Source organism: Oncorhynchus mykiss, chromosome 21, assembly GCF_057628025.1.
Source record: "Oncorhynchus mykiss isolate SJ-2025 chromosome 21, ASM5762802v1, whole genome shotgun sequence".
Taxonomy (NCBI): domain Eukaryota; kingdom Metazoa; phylum Chordata; class Actinopteri; order Salmoniformes; family Salmonidae; genus Oncorhynchus; species Oncorhynchus mykiss.
In genome coordinates, this window is record NC_143042.1 from 29,102,537 (window position 1) to 29,116,427 (window position 13,891).

The 13,891-nt window shown below is 40.9% G+C and overlaps 1 protein-coding gene across 6 annotated transcripts in view; it reads left to right on the forward strand.

The window, feature by feature from the left end:
- The window catches only part of sepsecs (Sep (O-phosphoserine) tRNA:Sec (selenocysteine) tRNA synthase), a 39,439-nt gene that overhangs the window by 21,963 nt on the left and 3,585 nt on the right, over positions 1–13,891 (forward strand). For 3 of the 6 annotated variants that reach the window (XM_090214352.1, XM_021577629.3, XM_090214355.1), the window contains 2 exons: positions 11,127–11,220; positions 12,013–12,103. In XM_090214352.1, coding sequence (XP_090070478.1) covers positions 11,127–11,220; positions 12,013–12,103 — 185 coding nt within the window. Of the gene's footprint in view, positions 1–11,126; positions 11,290–12,012; positions 12,104–13,891 lie in introns of all 6 variants that reach the window. The other 3 variants (XM_090214353.1, XM_090214354.1, XR_016490269.1) reach the window with 2 other exon arrangements.

Consider the following 13,891-nt stretch of genomic DNA (forward strand, 5'->3'; position numbering starts at 1 on the left):
TTTTTCCTTTAGTCCACAATCATCTCCTTTTGTCTTGATTACGTTGAGGGATAGGTTGTTATTCTGGCACCACCCGGCCAGGTCTCTGACCTCCTCCCTATAGGCTGTCTCGTCATTGTCAGTGATCAGGCCTACCACTGTTGTGTGGTCTGCAAACTTAATGATGGTGTTGGAGTCGGCGCCTGGCCATCCAGGCATGACTCGGCATGAACGCCGAGCTGTAGTCAATAAATAGCTTTCCTCATGTAGGTGTTCCTTTTGTCCAGGTGGGAAAGGGCAGTGTGGAGTGCAATAGAGATTGTATCATCTGTGGATCTGTTTGAGCGGTATGCAAATTGGAGTAGGTCTAGGGTTTCTGGGATAATGGTGTTAATGTGAGCCATTTACCAGCCTTTCAAAGCACTCGATGGCTACGGACTTGAGTGATACGGGTCTGTAGTCATTTAGGCAGGTTACCTTAGTGTTATTGGGCACTGGGACTATGGTGGTCTTCTTGAAGCATGTTGGTATTACAGACTCAATCAGGGACAGATTGAAAATGTCCTTCAATAGAAGAAGACATCTGCCAGTTGGTCATCACATGCCTGGAGCACACGTCCTCCTCCGTAATCCGTCTGGCCCAGTGGCCTTGTGAATGTTGACCTGTTTAACCTCTCTGGGATATGTGGGACGGTAGCTTCCCACCTTCTTAACAGCCAGTGAAATTGCAGGGCACCAAATTCAAAACAGAAATCCCATAATTAACCTTCCTCAAACATACAAGTATTTTACATCATTTTAAAGATAAACTTGTTGTAAATCCAGCCATAGTGTCCAATTTCAAAAAGGCACACCAAACGATTGTTAGGTCAGTACCTAGTCACAGAAAAACACAGCCATTTTTCCAGCCAAAGAGAGAAATAGAGAAAATGAATCACTAACCTTTGATGATCTTCATCAGATGACACTCATAGGACTTCATGTTACACAATACATTACACCACATATGTCAGAGTCAAGGCCCGCGGGCCACATCCGGCCCGCAAGAAGGTTTTTTACGGCCCCTGGGATGATCTTGATTTATTATTAGAACCGGCCCGCAGCAAGCCGGCAGCCCGCAGATCTTTTACACGCACCAATACTACATTTCCCACAATGCAAAGGTGACGCACCGAGCAGTAGGCTGCTTCATTTCAATATTTATTGGCACAGCAGTCGTCAGCATCACAGTAAAATTAACTTTCAGATACCCATCAAAAATGGCAAAACGGAAGGTGGATACTGAGAACCGGGGGTTTCAAACAAGGTGGGAGTCGGAGTATATGTTCACGAAGGTAGCTGGAAAACCTGTGTGTCTTCTGTGTGGAGAAAGTGTGGCGGTACTGAAAGAGTATAATCTGAGACGACATTATGAAACGAAACACGCGGACAAAAACAAGAATATGGACATGGAACAAAGGCTACAAAAGGCAGAGGAATTAAAACGAGGCCTCAAATCTCGACAGGCTCTGTTCAAAAAAGCCAAATCACAAGGCCAGGCTGCTGTCAAGGCCAGTTTTATTTTGGCAGAAGAGATCGCTAAATCAGCCCGGCCATTTACGGAGGGGGATTTCATCAAAAACTGCATGATTAAAGTTTGTGACGAAGTTTGCCCAGAAAAAAGGCAACTCTTTTTAAATGTGAGTCTGAGCAGAAACACCATTGCCGAGAGAGTAGACCAGTTGTCCATCAATCTAAAAGAGCAGCTTGTGAAAAAGGGAAAAGATTTTATTGCATATTCCTTGGCTGTGGATGAGAGCACCGACATTTCTGACATTGCCCAGTTGTCAATTTTCATCCGCGGAGTGGACTCCAACCTAAGCGTGACAGAGGAGTTTTTGGCTTTACGTCCTATGCATGGCACAACTACGGGGCATGATTTGTATGAAGAGGTGTCAAGATGTGTAAATGAGATGGAGCTGCCTTGGGAAAAACTTGTGGGTTTGACAACCGACGGAGCACCTGCGATGTGTGGACACAGGAGCGGACTGGTGGCGAAGATACGGGAAAAGATGCAAGAGGAAAACGCGACAGGTGAGCTGACAGCTTATCATTGTATCATACACCAGGAAGCGTTGTGCGGTAAAGCCTTGAAAATGGAGCATGTAATGAGCATCATCACGCGCACAGTTAACTTTATCAGAGCCAAAGGTTTGAATCACCGCCAGTTCAAGGCATTTCTGACGGAGTTAGAAACGGAGCATGGTGATTTGCCTTATCACACAGAGGTGCGATGGCTAAGCCAGGGAAAGGTGCTTCAAAGATGTTTCGAGCTTCGTGAGGAGATTTGTCTGTTCTTGGACAGCAAAGGGAAAGACACAACACAACTCCGAGACGAAATGTTTCTGTGTGAAATGGCTTTTCTGTGTGACATTACGAGTCATCTGAATGCAATAAACTTGCAGCTGCAGGGTCGGGATCGTGTCATCTCTGATATGTACAGTACAGTGAAGGCATTTAAAACCAAACTGACTCTGTGGGAGACGCAGATGCGGAAAGAAAATTTGAGCCACTTTCCCAGCTGCCAGACCATGAAAGAGAAGCTCTCTACCAGTGCGTTCCCGAGCACACAGTTGGCTGATAAAATAGGTATGCTTGCCGCTGACTTTCGACGCCGATTTGCTGACTTTGAAGCACAAAAAAGCAGGTTGGAACTGCTCGGTAACCCATTTGCTGTTGACGTGGAAAGCTCACCACCAAACCTCCAAATGGAGTTGATTGACCTCCAATGCAATGATGCACTGAGGGCAAAATATGCGGCAGTGGGTGCTGCGGAGTTCGCCCGTTTCCTCCCCGGCACAATGCCCCAGCTGCGCATCCAGGCTGCTCAAACGTTGTCTATGTTTGGCAGCACATACCTGTGTGAACAACTGTTTTCTTTGATGAACCTGAACAAAACATCACACAGAAGTCGACTTACTGCTGAACACCTCCACTCAATTCTGAGGATTTCTTCAGCTCAGAGCCTTACCCCGAACATTGATGAACTTGTGGAAAAGATGGGACACCACCAAGTATCACCCTCAACCTCAAACAAGTGAACATTACTGTGCAATCACATATTTAGAGTTTTTACTCAGTTCAAGTTTAAAAGTTAAAATTTAATATTTGTTTTCACTGCATGTTACTTCTCCTTAAACAAAGTGTTGTTTTTGATTAATAGATTTTTGCACTTTATTTTTTTGTATTTCAATCCAATTATATTTTAAAAATATTTCAGTTGAGTGGATGATAGAAAATTGCTATTATTGTTTTTTCTTTGAAGTAAATTTAGCCCACTTTTGCTAAAATAGAAAATATAGTCTACTGATGGTGCCTTGAATACCGGTTTCTTTCATTTAATGTTCATGTTATGGGGATATTTATATAAAGGAAATTTGTCTTTTGTGTCTGTTGAAAATTAAAGATTACTGACAGAGCCATAAGAAAATATTGCTTTATTTATCTGATCATATTGTAATATATTTGTTAGGTTTTCAGTAGGTTCAATTAGGTTCACTAGACTATATGCGTCATTTAAACATTTTTCAATGAACATTCGAACAGTCCGGCCCTCGTCTTGTAGCTGATTTTTTTATTTGGCCCTCCGTCCATTTGACTTTGACACCCCTGCATTACACGATAAAGTTCATATTTATATCAAAAAATCTCAGTTTACATTGGCACATTATGTTCAGTAGTTCCAAAACATCCAGTGATTTTGCAGAGAGCCACATCAATTTACAGAAATACTCATAATAAACATTGCTAAAAGATACAAGAGTTATGCATGGAATTTTAGAGCCACTTCTCCTTAATGCAACCACTGTATCAGATTTCAAAAAAACTTTACGGAAAAAGCAAACCATGCAATAATCTGAGTACGGCGCTCAACACAAAAACAAGCCATGCAGATACCCACCATGTTGTGAAGTCAACAGAAGTCAGAAATAGCATTATAAATATTCACTTACCTTTGATGATCTTCATCAGAATACACTCCCAGGAATCCCAGTTCCACAATAGATAAAGTCCATAATTTATGTCCAAATAACACAATCCAAACTCACGAGGCGCGGGCAAGTCCAGGCGAAAGTTCAGACGAAAAGTCATGTTACAGTCCGTAGAAACATGTCAAACGAAGTATAGAATCCATCTTTAGGATCTTTTTATCATAAATCTTCAATAATGTTTCAACCGGAGAATTCCTTTGTCTGTAGAAATGCAATGGGACGCAGCTAACTCTCGTGAGCACGCGTGATCAGCTCATGCCACTCTGGCAGACCCCTGAGTCATTCAGCTCTCATTCCCCCCTCCTTCACAGTAGAAGCCTCAAACAAGGTTCTGAAGACTGTTGACATCTTGTGGAAGCCTTGGGAAGTGCAAAATGACCCCATAGACACTGTATATTCGATAGGCAATGACTTGAAAAACAACAAACCTCAGATTTCTCACTTCCTGGTTTAATTTTTTTCTTTTTGCCTGCCATATGAGTTATGTTATACTCGCAGACATCATTCAAACAGTTTTAGAAACTTCAGAGTGTTTTCTATCCAAATATACTAATAATATGCATATTCTAGCTTCTGGGCCTGAGTAGCAGGCAGTTTACTCTGGGCACCTTATTCATCCAAGCTACTCAATACTGCCCCCCCAGTCCCAAAGAATTTTAAAGGTCTTACTCGCTACGGAGAGCATAATCACACAGTCGTTCGGAACAGCTGATGCTCAAATGCATGCCTCAGTGTTGCTTGTCTAGAAGCGAGCATAGCAGTGATTTAGCTCGTCTGGTAGGCTTGTGTCACTGGGTAGCTTGCGGCTGTGCTTCCCTTTTGTAGTCTGTAATAGTTTGCAGGCTCTGCCACATTCAACGATTGTCGGTGCCTGTGTAGTACAATTCAATCTTAGTCCTGTATTGGCGTTTTGCCTATTTATGATTTGTCGGAGAGCATATCAGGATTTCTAATAATCTTCCGGGTTAGTCCCGCACCTTGAAAGCGGCAGCTCTACCATTTAGCTCAGTGCGAATGTTGCCTGTAATCCATGGCTTCTGTTTTGGGGTATGTACGTACAGTGACTGCGGGGACGATGTCCTCGATGCACTTATTGATGAAGCCAGTGACTGATGTGATGTACTCCTCAATGGCATCGCAAAACAGTCCTATAATTTAGCATCTGCTTCATCTGACCACTTTTTTTATATACCAAGTCACTCGTGCTTGCTGCTTTTCATTTTTGGTTGTAAGCTGGTCGGATTTGCCAAGTGGAGAGTGAGGGAGAGCTTTGTACGCATCTCTGTGTGTGGAGTAAAGGTGTTATAGATTTTTTTCCCTCTGGTTGCACATTTAAAGTTAGTGAGGGAGATATGTCTCCAGCTTCAGTGATTTTTGCAATTTGTTCCAGTCATTGGCAGCAGAGAACTGTAAGGAAAGACGGGAGATAAGGCGGAGCTATACCTAGACATTTCGATGACCTGGAGCCAGTGGATTTGGCGACGAATATGAAGCAAGGGCCAGCCAACGAGAGCATACAGGTCGCAGTGGTGGGTAGTATATGGATGGGCCTTTCGTGGCAAACGGATGGCACTGTGATAGACTACATCCAATTTGCTGAGTAGAGTGTTGGATGCTATTTTGTAGATGACATCGCCAACGTCAAGGATCGGTAGGATAGTCAGTTTTACGAGGGTATGTTTGGTAGCATGAGTGAAGGAAGTCAGAACCGTCCAGAGTAGTGATGCTGGACAGGCGGGCAGGTGCGGGCAGCGATCGATTGAAGAGCACGCATTTAGTTTTACTTGCATTTAAGAGCAGTTGGAGGCCACGGAAGGAGTGTTGTATGGCATTGAAGCTTGTTTGGAGGTTTGTTAACAGTGTCCAAAGAAGGGCCAGAAGTGTACAGAATGGTGTTGTCTGCGTAGAGGTGGATCAGAGAATCACCAGCAGCAAGAGCAACAACATTGATCTATGTAGTCAAAAGAGTCGGCCCGAGAATTGAACCCTGTGGCACCCCCAGAGACTGCCAGAAGTCCAGACAACAGGCCCTCTGATTTTACACACTGAACTCTATCAGAGAAGTTGTTAGTGAACCAGGCAAGGCAGTCATTAGAGAATCCAAGGCGGTTGAGTCTGCCAATAAAAATACTGTGATTGACAGAGTCGAAAGCCCTGGCCAGGTCGATGAAGACGGCTGCACAGTACTGCACAGTGCTGTCTTTTATCGATGGCGGTTATGATATCGTTTATGACCTTGACGTGGCTGAGGTGCACCCGTTACCAGCTTGGAAACCAGATTGCATATCGGGGAAGGTACTGTGGGATTCGATATGGTTGGTGATCTGTTTGTTCACTTGGCTTTCGATGTTTAGGCTACTGATATTTTCTGATGTTTTCTTAATTGACCGTGCATCTTAATGACCGTGTGTCTTGGTGGTTTGGGTATTTTATTTGTCAAAAATACACTTACTGTGTTCCAACGCACATGCTCTTTGTTTCATAGTTGTCACGAAGGTATCCAACCTTTTTACATGCTGTATATCCTACAGTAACAAAGTAAGGAAAATGTCATGTTCTTTCAAATATTTAGATTTAACATTCTGTTACCTAAGACCTATATAAACACAACCAAATGACATTGGCACGAATGGGGGGAGGGGCAGGGGGTCCAACTTCATGCCGCTTTGAGGATGAAATGTTCAACGTTTTTGTGTTCTATGATATTTGTCTCAAAGCACTGCTAGAGTGTAAAATACATATTTAGGAAGAGTCAGGGACAGGTAGGTGGGTTCAAGGTTTTTATTGAAATTAAGTTCTTGACGGTTCTTGTGTTAAATGCTTAATAAAAATGGAGGACAAATGTATCTTTGTCATATAAACCATATTGCTTACAGTAAATTACAATGGATTAAGAGCTATTGCTCCTTTTTATATTTATTTAACCTTTATTTAACTAGGTAATTCAGTTAAGAACAAATTCTTATTTTACAATGACGGCCTACCACGACCAAACCCTCCCCTAACCCGGACGATGCTGGGCCTATTATGCGCCTACATCTACAGTATCCTATTTGACTGGTTGGGCTTGCATAACTGTTGTTATATTTACTTTTCGATAAGTCGGGGTGGGTATTTACATTACCCACCCCGACTTATCCAGGTCTGCTAACTAAACTGTAAAGGTCTGACATTTTTTGCTGTTTTGTTTTAGTTCATTTTGTAATACCTGCTAAGAGACTCCATTACAGGGAGGGGTCTTCTGGGTGGGGAACCACCAATGGAATAATTTTAATTTAACTTAAATTTAAGAATTTGTTCTTAACTATTCTTAACTGCCTAGTTAAATAAAGGTAATAAAAAAATGGGTATGTTTCCCTGTGGGCCCTGCTTTTTGTTACACATCCATGGGCTTATCAACGCTAAAGATAACAATTATATAATTAATATAACGGTCCTTTATGAAAAACAATGCTAATGCTATTCTCTTTGAATTTGAAAGGCCAAAATGTTCCTAATAAACGCTCCAGCTGTCTTCATATCCTAGCAAGAAACCATTATTGATATAGTAATGCTCCAAGAAACACACCTGCTCCATAGTTAACTTAAGGGGGCTGAATAATTTTGCACGCCCAATTTTTCAGTTTTTGATTTGTTAAAAAAGTTTGAAATATCCAATAAATGTCGTTCCACTTCATGATTGTGTCCCACTTGTTGTTGATTCTTCACAAAAAATACAGTTTTAAATATCTTTATGTTTGAAGCCTGAAATGTGGCAAAATCAGCCCCAAACCAAACTAAAGGTGTAATCATAGTTATACATGAGAAACTCAATCACCGTCTTGGGTTAAGACGAAGACCAAGAAGGCATAAATGTATCCATAATGTAAAGAAAATGACCTTTTATTAGTGTGTACACTCCGAATTCATATAATTTTGATTGTCTGAACAGCATATTGTTAGAATGAACTGAATTTCATCTGGTTATTGGGAAAGATATGAATGTAATTTTGGACATGCGAGTCAAATCTAATAAGACCAACTGCATTCCACAAGCAACCAAGGCTCTCCAGCATATACTCTCTGATTACAACCTCATTGATGCATGGCGAACACATAATCCTAAGCAAAAGAGTACACTTTCAACTCAAACAGGGATAAAACATTATCACAAATACATTTCCTACTATTTGCTACATCTCTATTTTGTTTTATCAAGAAAATAGAAATTCGACATACTGGATGACCACCACGTTTACTACTGTCAACTTCAAATCTTGGATATCTGCTATTCTCTGCCTTGTTTTAAAATATTTTTTGTTACCAGGTCTTAACCTTTTAGAGGCGTTCCAGAGGATTGCAAACAACCTTGTTATTTACACCCTATTTTGGACTCGAAGTGTCAATGTATGGTTCATACATACATAATAAAACATCTGCAGTCCTCTCCCAGCGGTGAAAGGCACAGAATCATTACATTTTTACCTGGCATCATTTAGTGCATGAGACACGCTCTTGTTCATGTCATGTAGCCTAGTGAGGCATGTGATCTGAAGCGAGTGGGATTGCCTGACTACATGGGTTTAATATTAGTTATTTTCATAACAGCGAAAATACATAGATTTATTCAATCAAATCCACGCATCATAAGTTAGATCTATTTGACCTTGTTGTTTTTGAATTTCACTCTTTCAATAGGCTAAATTGATCTGAAAAACAAGCACAAAATGTGTGCAAGAAATTGCATTTTAGCTAGGCACATACATTAGAAGACAATTGTCAAACTGATCAGAAACACTATGCTCACAATCTGTATCTCCTAAATGGTGTCGCTGGTCTATTTAGTTAGAATTTGGGAATAGATTGCGCAATAGACTAGGGTTTTTACCGGGCGTGAATCTCAACACAACAAACATAACTTTGATGTGCTAGAGAAATGTATACTTCCAAATTTCACCCACTTTTCAGATGAAAATACATAACCCTACCTTTCTGTTGTTTCAACCATCCATATCATATAATTCCATGCCATTTGTCCTTATAGACATACACACAGGTATTCCATGATATGTGTTAAAAATCCAGCACTGCAGTTAATTGCCAGCGATCGTAATTCATCACGTATGCAAATGCAATATATAATCATTACACTACTTTCAAGGAATCGGGCAATTGATGCAAACATGTAAGTAGGCATTAACTTTTCCTTTATATGAAATGCATTCTCACAATCGCTTGCTTGCCATACTAGTCTACAACAAGGGATTAGCCAGCCACAACCAAACTTTGAGAGACCATGTTGATTGGCAGGTGGAATGATGTTCCAATGATGTTGCAAGGTTAAAGACCAAATAGTTAAAAAGTATAAGATTGATGGTGTTCTTAATTTTGTCTCTGAGCTCTACAGACAATTCCTTCAACCTCATGGCTTGTTTTTTGCTCTGACATATATAGCCAACTGTGGGACCTTATACAGTGCGTTCGGAAGGTATTCAGAACACTTGACTTTTTCCACATTTTGTTATGTTACAGCCTTTTTCTAAAATAGATTAAATAGTTTTTTTTTCTCATCAATCTATACACAATTACCACATAATGACACATTTTTGCAAATGTATTAAAAATAAACTGATATATTACATTTACATAAGTATTCAGACCCTTTACTCAGTAATTTTTTGAAGCACCTCTGGTAGCGTTTACAGCCTCGAGTCTTCTTGGGTATGACGCTACAAGCCCGGCACTCCTGTATTTGGGAAGTTTCTCCCAGTCTTCGCTGCAGATTCTCTCAATCTCTGTCAGATTGGATGGGGAGCGTCACTGCACAGCAATTTTCAGGTCTCCCCAGAGATGTTCGAACGGGTTAGAGTCCGGGCTTTGGCTGGGCCACTCAAGGACATTCGCCCACTTGTCCCAAATCCACTCCTGCGTTGTCTAGGCTGTGTGCTTAGGGTCGCAGTTCTGTTGTGAGGTCCTGAGCGCTCTGGAGCAGGTTTTCATCAAGGATCTCTCCGTTTATCTTTCCCTCGATCCTGACTGGTCTCTCAGTCCCTGCTGCTGAAAAACATCCCCACAGCATGATTCTGCCACCACTATTCAGTCCAAAGAGTTCATTTTTGTTTCTCATTGTCTAAGAGTCCTTTTGATAAACTCTAAGGGGGCTGTCATGTGCCTTTTACTGTGGAGTGGCTTCCGTCTGGCCACTACCAGTGGTGGAAAAAGTACCCAATTGTCATACTTGAGGAAATTATACCTTAATAGAAAAGAAACTCACCCAGTAAAATACTACTTGAGTAAAAGTCTAAAAGTATTTGCTTTTAAATATACTTTAGTATCAAAAGTAAATGCAATTGCGAAAATATACTTTTAAAAGTAAAATTATAAATAATTTCAAATTGCTTATATTAACTGAACTGCACAATTGGTTTGTTTTTGTTAATTTACCAATAGCTAGGGCAACACTCCAACACGAAGACATAATTTGCACACAAAGCATATGTGTTTAGTGAGTCCGCCAGATCAGAGGCAGTAGGGACAAAATAACGTAACAAAATGTGGAATAAGTCAAGGGGTCGGAATACTTTCCGAAGGCACTGTATACTTGGGATATTGTTTTTCAACAGGAAAAGTAAAAAGAAATAGCTGGATTTTGTCTTTAATGTCAGACCAGGCAAGACTGAACGTGCATTATAAAGAAAGGAAAAGCTGCACACTAGTAGATCCAATGCATTAATCTATTCAACAATGTTTGACAGCTAAACTGTCTTAATCAGGGTACATAGATCCCCAAATTTATATTAGTGTATTTATTTTTAAGTGTCTTAGATTCTGTTTGTAATGAAAAGCGCTATATAAAATAAATGTATTGTTATAATGCTAGCACAGTTTGGGAACGGGAGTTAAAAGGAGTGAAAACTAGCACTTGAGAACTGACTAAATCAGTCTGGTAACCATCTGAGGGACTGGTCAGCATCATCCCAGGGACCGGTGCCGGTCACAGACCAGAGGTTGAGAAACACTGGTCTACGTGGAGGAAAACTGATAGATAAGTAATAAACAGCCCTCTGTTTATAAGGCTGAGGGAGAGAGTGGGAGCGTAATGCTATTTATATCTATCTCTGTTTGCATGGCCTGAAGGAGATGTACACCTACCTGGCACAGGAGCTGAAAAGGCTTGCTGCGGCTCATGGGGAGAGACTGCTGCACACCCCACACAACCCCATATCACTGGGTAAGATACAGCGCACACAACCCCATATCACTGGGTAAGATGCACCCTCACACATCCCCATATCACTGGGTAAGATACAGCACACCATATCACTGGGTAAGATGCACCCTCACACAACCCTATAACTAGGGAAGATACAGCGCACACAACTCCATAGCAGTGGTTAAGATGCATCTTACACAACCCTTGTCACACTTAAGAATTGCATACCTCAGATCCAGTAATTTAGGGATAATCCAGAGATAAGAAATTAGCCCAGAGATTCATCCAGAGATCTCTAGATTAGCCCTAAATTACTGGATCTGAAGTATTGCAATTCTTAAATCGGAGTAAAGTTGCTTTCACATTACACAATATTCGCCTGAAATTTCATGTTCGTGCAATATTCTTAGTTTGGGGCATCCTATGAGAATGTTGGAGCAAAATTTGTGTGGTGTGAAAGTTTCTACGAATGCTGTCTACGTCCGAAATCTAAACATGCTTGATTGACCCCAATGCAAATTTCATTCTACATTACAAATTAGTGTGTAGAGTGGAAGGTAATATCTTTCAAAATGTGTATTAGTAGCTATTTTCTCTCCATAGTCAGTCCTTGTAAACTTGCAACTAATCTAAAGCTTTAACCCCAGTAAAGTTCAAACAAGCTAGCGTATGCATGTCACAGCACTTTTCTGCTCGTCACATGCTGGGTGAATATTGCTTCTATGTCTGTAAAATTGTGACTTATGACAAAGTAAAAGATGTGAATTCCAATGTTGTGTTGACCTTTTGTCTGTGCATGTTTTCATGTAGCCATGTCTCTGGATGGCCTCCAGGCACAGAGCGGCAAGTCTGTGACTCAACTGGGCTCCATGCTGTTCACCAGGCAGGTGTCTGGGGCCAGGTAATTATTTAACTAGGCAAATTCTTATTTACAATGATGTCCTACCCCGGCCAAACCCTAACCGGGGTGACGCTGGGCCAATTGTGTGCCGTCCTATGGGACTCCCAATCACGGCCGGTTGTGATACAGCCTGGAATCGAACTAGGGTCTGTAGTGACGCCTCTAGCACTGACATGCAGTGCCTTAGACCGCTGCGCCAAACGAAAAGTATTTTTCCCCAGCTCAGTGGAGACCTGCGGGACAATTTAATATGTGAGTTGAGGTAGTGGGGGGAGTCTCTGAAGAACCTCATTGTTTACAAAAAGTAGCCAGTGCTGGGCCCTTCTGGTAGTCAGAGACTACCAGCCAACAGAACTATACAAAATGCAGTGATGTGTAAGAAAATTGTCCCGAGTGACAAAACGCAGTGCTGAGTGATAGTCTAAAGTCTTTAAAACAGAGGCTGCCGCATGCATGTAGATTATATCAAGTACTGGTAGAAGCATTGCTTGAACAATCTTCCTCATACTTTCCAAAGTGAGGCAGGATTTATTTCTATAAAAGAAACCAATCTTAATTCTCTGCTTTTTTTGTCCGTTTTTCAATGTGTGTTTTAAAAGAGAGTTTATCGTAAATTCAAATACCGAAGTACTTATAATGGAGAACTTACTCAATTTGGGCTCCCTTTAAAAGAGGCTGCGAATTTTTGCAGCTTTTTGTTAAAAATCGCGCAACATTTCAACGTCCTGCTACTCATGCCAGGAATATAGTATATGCATATGATTAGTATGTGTGGATAGAAAACACTCTGAAGTTTATAAAACTGGTTAAATCATGTCTGTGACTATAACAGAACGTGTTTAGCAGGAAAAATCCCAAGGAAAACTGTTCACAAAAAAACCCCCAAAATATCCCTCCGCCAGTCTCTGTATTGTCTATGGCAAGGGAAAATAGATAGGGCCCTGTTTACAATGCCTACAGCTTCCACACGATGTCTCCAGTACTGTCAATTGATTTTAAATTAATCCTTGGTAAAATAGTCGTCGAGCACACCAGAGGAAGTTATGAAAGAAAGAATGTGGACCATGATTTCAAAACGTGCTGCTATTGAATACAGATCGCCCCGTGATCAATTTGATCGATTATTAACGTTTACTAATACCTAAAGTTGGATTACAAAAGTAGTTTGAAGTGTTTTGTCAAAGTTTATAGTCAACTTTTTTAATTTTAAAAAATGACGGTGCGTTTTGGAACGGTGCTTTTTCATGGATCAGACGGGCTTCATAAATGGACATTTTGGGTATACATGGACGGATTTAATCGAACAAAAGACCCAATTGTGATGTTTATGGGACATATAGGAGTGCCAACAAAGGTAATTAATGTTTTCTATTTTATTTCTGCGTTTTGTGTAGCGCCGGCTACGCTAATTATTTTGTTTACGTTCCCTTTGGGTATTTCGGGGGTTGCATGCTATCAGATAATAGCTTCTCATGCTTTCGCCGAAAAGCATTTTAAAAATCTGAAATGTTGGCTAGATTCACAACGAGTGTAGCTTTAATTGAGTCCCTGCATGTGTGTTTTAATGAAAGTTTGAGTTGTATCGAGTACTATTAGTTGTCACTCTGAAATTTCCGCTGATGTTGATCCCTGTACAGGGACAGCAGCCGTAATTAATGTGCAAATACACATGTCCTCAGGGTCAATATTACAAGACCTAGAGACAACATAAATGTGGTTTTATTAGGATTTAGAACTAGTTTAAGATTAGTATGCATTTTTTTTTTAAATGAGTCAAAACCGTGATGG